Source organism: Manacus candei, unplaced genomic scaffold (assembly GCF_025592945.1).
Source record: "Manacus candei isolate 608988 ecotype Guabito, Panama unplaced genomic scaffold, ASM2559294v1 h1tg000153l, whole genome shotgun sequence".
In the NCBI taxonomy this organism is placed as follows: Eukaryota; Metazoa; Chordata; class Aves; order Passeriformes; family Pipridae; genus Manacus; species Manacus candei.
The window spans coordinates 3328803-3336088 of record NW_026138201.1 but is presented as its reverse complement, the minus strand read 5'-3'; the positions used below and the strand labels follow the sequence as shown (position 1 = coordinate 3336088).

Below are 7286 nucleotides of genomic sequence, written 5' to 3'. Positions count from 1 at the left end.
AAACCACGACGAGAGCGACAGCAGTCGCGGCAGTAACGCTGACGATGACAGCGGCAGTGACACACGGAGGGGGGAAGCCGCTGTCTCGCAGGGCGGCCCCGGGACCCCCCCCCGGTTCCCCCCCGCCCCGTCCCCTCCCCGGTCCCGCCCCCGCCCGCGCCGCACGTGAGCCGGGTGCGGGGCTGGCTGGCGGCGCGCGTGCCCCGCGGGCAGGCGCGGCGGCGGCGGCGGGAGCTGCGGGCGTGTGCGCGGCGAGCGGGAGCGAAGGCGGGCGAGGGGGGAGCGGCGGTGGCACTTGGAAGAAGGGGAGGGTGGGGGGAGGTTGGGGTTGGTGGTGGGGGGGGGAGAGGACGAGCCGCCGCACACTTTTGGCCACTTGCACGGGAGAGGGGGGACGGAGGCTGCATGTGCGCAGCGTCGCTTGCGGATCTCCCGAGACTGATCTCAGCATCCCGCAGGCTCAGTCAAAAGCAGCGACGAAACATCAGCCGCTGCCAGACATGGATGAAGGAATCTCCCGCTTGCCGGAGAGGCAGCTACTGGAGCATAGGGATTTTATAGGGTAAGGCGGCGGGGCAGTATCTCTGTCTCGTGTCTCTACGGCGTTTTCGTCTTCTTGGGAAAGTGCAGCGGAGCGCCGGGAGCGGCGCCGGCTCCTCGGCGGGGCGCGGGGCTCGCCGCCTCCCTCCGCGGGCGGACCCGGGCGATCCTTCGCCCAGCCCTTCGGGCAGAGCGCTGGGCGCCCGTGTGCCCATCGAGGAGGTGCCAGGCAAGCTCCCGCTGCAGTCGCCCATGCCGGATCTTTGTGTTTTTCTCCAGGCTGGACTACCCTGCCCTGTATATGTGCAAACCCAAAAGAGGCGTGAAGAGGGACGACAGCAAGGTAAGAGTAAGTTTTCTGGGGCTGTTCTCGCTTAAGCGCTTAATTTGGGGTTCGCTGAATTTTACGTCTCAGCTTCACTCCCAAGAGCATCCCCGGGGGGGGGGGGGGCTGCGCGTTTAACTTGCCCCCCGAATTGCAAGCGGGTTTACGAGCGAGCTGGCACGGCGGGGAAAGCGGTGCCTTGGCGATAATTTGCACGGCATGTGGTCCGCATGATATTTGTTTTGGTTTTGATCGGCGTTCTGAGGGACTCAGCCTAACTCTCGGCTTTTCCGGGTCTTGCTAATTAGGAAACGTACAAACTGCCACACAGACTGATAGAAAAGAAGAGGCGAGACAGGATTAACGAATGCATTGCCCAGCTGAAGGATTTGCTGCCCGAGCATCTCAAACTGACGGTAAGGTGCAGGGGGGCGTATATGTACACGCAGATGCCGGCGCCGGCAGCCTGCCCGCTGCGCAGCCCCCGGGACTCCGGGCTGCCTGCCCGCTGCCTGCCCGCCGTCCCGGCCCTAATGCCCCTCGGGGACCGGCTTCCCCGAAGTTAGCGGAGGCGGCGTTTGGCGGTAGCCAAAACGCGCCGCGAGGTAGCCAAACCACCCCCTTCCCTCGCCTTTGCAGACGCTGGGACACCTGGAGAAAGCGGTGGTGCTGGAACTGACTTTGAAACACTTGAAAGCGCTCACAGCCTTAACGGAGCAGCAGCACCAGAAGATCATTGCTTTGCAGAATGGTAAGCGGGGCCCGGGGGGCGCAGCGGGGGCCGGCGAGGGGAGGTCTTGGGGGGGCGCGGAGCAGGGCACCCCAAGCCGGAGCCGCGGGCAAACGCTGTCCCCGCTCGGTCCCCCCCGCAGGAGAGCGGTCCATGAAGTCTCCGGTGCAGGCCGACCTGGACGCCTTCCACTCGGGCTTTCAGACGTGCGCCAAGGAAGTGCTGCAGTACCTCTCCCGCTTCGAGAGCTGGACCCCCCGCGAGCAGCGATGCGCCCAGCTGCTCGGCCACCTACACTCCATCTCCTCGCAGTTCCTCCCCGGCCCCCAGCTCCTCTCCCCGCCGCCGGGCCCCCTCAGCAAGGGATCCTCCTCCTCTTCCTCCCCGCCCGCCCCCCCCTGCGCGCCGGGCCACAAGCCGGAGGGCCAGGCTAACTGCGTGCCCGTCATCCAGCGGACTCACGCCGCCGAGCTCAGCGCCGAGACCGACACGGACACGGACAGCGGCTATGGCGGGGAGGGCGAGGCGCGCCCCGAGCGCGGCCCCGCGGCGGCGGCGGCTGGCGGGGCGCTGCCTGCCCTGGCCATCAAGCAGGAGCCGTCGGGGGACGAGGTGCCCCCCGCGCCCAAGCGGCGGAAGCTGGACCGTGGCCCGAGCCCCCTGCCCGGCCCGCCGGGGCTGGCGGCGAGGGGCGCAGAGGCGGCGGCGGCGGCCGCGCTGGTGAGACCCGACGCCGCCCTGCTGGGCTCGCTGATGGCCCTGGGCGCGGGAGGCGGCGGGGCCCCCTTCGGACAGCCGGCGGCCGCCCCTTTCTGTCTGCCCTTCTACTTCATCTCGCCCTCCGCCGCCGCCGCCTACATGCAGCCCTTCCTGGATAAAAGCAGCCTGGAGAAGTATCTCTACCCCGCCGCCCCCATCCCGCTGCTCTACCCGGGCATCCCTGCCCAGGCGGCCGCCGCCGCGGCCGCCGCCGCCGCCTCCTTCCCCTGCCTGTCCTCGGTGCTCGGCCCCGCCGAGAAGGCAGCGGCGGCCGCCGCCGCCGGCCTGCCCCCGGCGCCCCACCTCCCGCACCCCTTCGCTGCTGCCGCCGCCGAGCCCGGCGAGGAGCCCGAGCCCGCGGCCGCCGAGGAGTCCGGTGCCGAGGGCCCGTGAGACGCCCCCGGGGGCTCCCCGCCGCCGCCGCCCTCCCCTCGGACCGAGGGGCTGCCGGGCCGGCACCTGCACCCCCCGGTTTGCCGCGGAGGGCAGGGGTCGCCGGGCTGCCAGGGCCCGACCCCCGCCAGAGGACCGTCGAGGATAAAATTTACTACTCAGTATTTTTTTAATGTTTGGCTTTATAAATGCGTACATAAGGAAAAAAAAAAAAAAAAGAAGAAGAGGACATAGTAAGGATACTTTTTTTTTTCTCTATATAGAGTAACTTAAATGTGGCACCTTATTTGGAATGGGTTTATACAGTGTTTCCGTAAGTCCCACTTGGGAACTTGCACTTGTTGTCCGGGAGACCTGGGTGGGTTCAGGGTGAGGGCAGGGGGCGAGGCGAGGGAAGAAGGGCAGACCCCAGCACATGTGCTAGCACTTTATTGAGGACCGGAGCGTGGAGGGTTGCACCCTGAGCCCAAACCTGCAGTGCCTTGAGCACCCGGGGATGCCGCTGGCTCCAGCGAGTTTTGGGTGTGCAAGGGAAGGAGGGTCAGACCCATTACATAACCTTGTGTTTATTTCATTATTTTTTTTTGGCTAAGGTATACAGGTGTGGCAAGTGCATTTGTTCTCACCCCGTCTTTATTTAATTCAGTATGTTCCCGAGAGATTCCCCCCCTGAACCTTGCTGTATAAAATGAATGTTACTGCACTGAACTACAAAAAGAACCCCCCTTCCCTCCCGCAAGAAAACACAGAGCAACTCATCAGCCTGAACTCATTTCATCCTAAATTCCCAGTGACACATACTGGAGGCCGTAGGTAAACACCTCGCTGTGCAATCAGGAACGATTAAACCAGCTGGGGCAAGTTTCCCATATGGGTTCTCCCCTCATCCCATGCTCAGAATACTGCGATTTCCCTTTCTGGAGACAAACCAGACGCCAGATAATCACACAGATAAGTCTTTTATAATAAGGCTTAAACCAAGACCTTGCCTAGATATTTTTAGTTTGTTGCCAAGGTAGCACTGTGAGAAATCTCACTTGAATGTTATGTAAGAGGTGAGACACCACAGCCTGGCGAGGAGTGTGTGCGTGTCCGGGGTCCGTCAGTCCGTTTGGTGCATCTGCTGCTGCTGTTGCTACTGTTTTGCCTCAAACGCTGTGTTTAAACAACGTTAAAAACAAAAAAAATCTTACTAGCCTACAGAGTGGCTGTATGTAAATAGTTGTTAATACATCCAATTAATGATGTCTGACATGCTATTTTTGTAGGGAGAAAAAAAAAATATGTGTTAATGATATTTTGAGTTAAATATCTTTTGGGAGGATTTGCTGAAAAAGTTGCACTTTTGTTACAACGCTTATGCTTGATACAAGCTTCTGCTGTCTTAAATTATTAAAAAGAAAATAAATCCTGTCTGCAAGAAACCAGCTGTTTTAGAACAGTTTAGTATGTGATATATTAGAAATCAATCTTTATATTCAGTATTTTCCAGCACTCCATGAATTCTATTATCTAAATATTTCCACACTATTTTGTGATTAAAAAAAATTCTTACTAAGGAATAAAAACTTTAATACACAAAATGGGGTTGTCTACTAATTAAAAAATTAATGTTAATACATAATAATGGGTGCACTGAGCTTCAAACTGTATGACTGTGTGGCTGATGATAATTTAATTCACATTTTTAATCTGGGTTCAAATTTGCTTGGTTTCCTTTAACTCTTTAGCAAACTTTGGTTTAAGATGTGCATGTTTTACAAAGCAAAGTGTAAAGCATGTGTGTAGAACATACTGTGCTTCTTCCTGACTTCTACTTTTTTCCTCTTTCTTTTTGCAAAATATTGATCTTTGAAATTAACACTTTACAGCCCCGGAGCTGCATGGGAGCTCTCTTTGCTCACAAGGAGCAAGCTTTCCAATTTGCCTGACAACCTAATGACGTATCATAATCTCTGCAGGAATGAATGATGGATGTCCCAGCTCAGAAATACTCCATGAAAACTGAACAGTTTGCAGAGGGGGGAGAGCAGGAGGGGGAATAGAGTGGTGGAAGCAGGCAAGTAATCAGCATGGAAATGCAGCACCCTAAAGATTTCCACAGATTTAATGTTTGAGCCGTAGATCACCTTTGCTTGCAACAAATTCTTGCAGAGAAATGAAATTAAGGAACCCCTCAGACAGTAGCCAGTGTTTACATAAGAGGGAGATGAAGGAAACATTCCGTGCTCCCTCTGCTGGTTCTCCAGTACCGCTGACTCTACGCTGACAAGGAATAAAGTTGGAATGGAATAAAAAAAAACTCCCAAGACTCGTGTTAATTCCAGCAATCCTTTAAAATATAGGAGGAATTATAAACTGGATGAAAAATAAGCAGGCCTTTTACACTACTCGAGTAGGACTGATAAGAAATATGGAATTCCAGTCTTCACATGGAAGCTGTAGTAAATACAATTCCTATTAGAGATATAGGCAGGCTTTCTGTACAAACACCTGAGTGTAGGCCAGGCTTTACATATCTTTCAAATTTCCAGCCTCTGGGACTATGAATCAGTTTAGATTTCATTGGGCTATAAACCTAACTCCTTAAGGGGTTTTATCAATTTCAGTATTTACCATGTACAATAACAGGAAGGCTTGTTTTTATTAGCCCTTGAATCAAATGTGCCAAATGACTTCACGCCAAGTTGCAGCATCAGTGGAGTCTATTAAATTTTATGACATAAAACATAAAGACAAAATATGTGCGTTCTGATAATCCCAGTACCTAACAAAAGCAAACACAGGAGAAAAAGGGTTGTAATTGAGGCTGATAACCCACTGATGCTGGAGGCAAAAGGCAAGTGACAGGAAGGACCCTCGTGTCAACCTTAATTATTAAAATTCAGGCTTCCTCAGATCTGTTTGGAGCCCAAATCAATTTGTATGTTTTGTTGAAAAAAAAAATCTTAGAAACACTGGAAAAGAGCCTCACAGCTTTAAATATATGTTCACTTAATGGGAGTGCTAAGAGTGCAAGACTGGGTGCTACATTTATTGTATACACTGGAGTCCATACTCTCTTGTCCCATAAACCACAAGATAAGGGATGCAAGCTAAATTTCTTATGCAATAAACTTTGAAAACATCTTATTATCCAGTATATTGTATATATGACAGGTTCCATTAGAGTGTTTGAGATTGTTAAGTCAATGGAAGGTAGTATCATGTACTTCCCACTAAAGGACATGGAATTTTTACATTTGGAAGGGTTACGGTTACAGAACTCAGCTATTAGCCCTGTTTAAGAAAAGCCTGACCTACCAATTAAGCCATGTGAGTCCTATCCTGGAACGTAATGGGGTCTTGGAGTAGGTCCTAAGCCTGTGTTTTGGGGCTTGTTTAATTCTCACCCCTAGTCAGGGCAGACTGTCTGACATCCAGCAAGCCTGGGGACTGTGTGCAAGGTGTGTTTCAGCACCAGTAGATTCCTAGTCTGCCCTGCAACCTGGGTCTTGCAACGTGTTTCCTTTTCCCTTCCAATCTCAGCTCCTGGAGCCATGTGATCCCTGCCTTATTTGAGATGTTTCCTGCCCGATAGTTACAGAAATGAACGTGGAAGTACAACCTCAGAGAAAACAACTACCAAAAATGCCGAATTACCCCTCCATCAAAAAAAAAAAAAAAGAAAAAGAAAAATATCGGATTTTTCTAGAACTAGTTTCATTTGAGAAAGTCTGAATCTCCCCTGGTTCTACTGCAGGCTCAGAGCAGTTCACTGAGATGCAGCAGGGAGAAGCCAGTGGCTCACCTGCCGCCAGCAGCAGCTGCGTGAGTCCTGGACACGTGCGGGGTGGATGTGAGCTGCCACTCTGGCTTCACTCCCTGCATCTTCCTGTGGCTCCAGCATCTCAGTCTGCAGGGCTGTCAGTCTGTCACAAGCACTAAATTCATCACAGCCTCTATCACTGCTGCAGGGAGCTGCTCTGCTTCAGACGAGGCTGCTCTGCCTCACTGAACTCACAGTGTACCTGCTGCCTTTTCCTGGGATAAAAGCATTCCCCTTCCTGCCTGGCACTCCTGGGGCTCCAGAGGAGGCAGGCGATGCCCGGGACGGGTGGGAAGAGTTCTTTCTCCTGCCTCCCTAAAGGCCTGTTTGTTGTTGGTTTGGGTTGTTTTACTTTGTATTTTCAAAGGAGGTGGCCAAGTCACTCTCACGGCTGAGCAATTTCTAGACAACAACCTCAGGAAAAGAGCCAAGTAAATATGGCAACTTCTTCCTCAGCAGAAAATTGCCTCCCTGAGCATGTTTGGAGTAATACCTGCCCCACAGAGCCAGCTGAGCTGACAGACACTGAAGTGAATTCTGTTCTCACTGCACTTTATCCACAAGGTTGCCCAGGCTCCAGCCCTGCAGTGGGTGGCAGGCAGGCCCACGGTTTTCTTACACATGATGTTGTTTGCAAAGGAGCCCATTTATGTGAGAGCAGCAGTCCCTCTGCACGGGCCTAATTATAGCATTAAGGGCTCCAGACTTGGCTAGAGCCCACTGATTTGGCT

General features: G+C 53.5%; 1 protein-coding gene across 1 annotated transcript; it reads left to right on the top strand.

The window, feature by feature from the left end:
* The first annotated feature begins 222 nt into the window (after positions 1–222).
* BHLHE41 (basic helix-loop-helix family member e41) lies at positions 223–4330 on the top strand. The gene is made up of 6 exons (XM_051772433.1): positions 223–244; positions 459–562; positions 820–883; positions 1174–1281; positions 1505–1616; positions 1738–4330. The coding sequence occupies exons 2-6, from the start codon at positions 501–503 to the stop codon at positions 2745–2747; spliced, it is 1356 nt and encodes a 451-aa protein (XP_051628393.1). The 5' UTR covers positions 223–244; positions 459–500; the 3' UTR covers positions 2748–4330.
* The last annotated feature ends 2956 nt before the right edge of the window (positions 4331–7286 follow it).

What these genes read in the sequence shown, in the direction of transcription:
- BHLHE41 (XM_051772433.1), top strand. Translation starts at nt 501, where the DNA reads ATGGATGAAGGAATCTCCCGCTTGCCGGAGAGGCAGCTACTGGAGCAT. An exon ending in TGAAGAGGGACGACAGCAAG is followed by an intron (nt 884 to 1,173) that starts GTAAGAGTAAGT and finishes CTTGCTAATTAG; the next exon opens with GAAACGTACAAACTGCCACA. An exon ending in GATCATTGCTTTGCAGAATG is followed by an intron (nt 1,617 to 1,737) that starts GTAAGCGGGGCC and finishes TCCCCCCCGCAG; the next exon opens with GAGAGCGGTCCATGAAGTCT.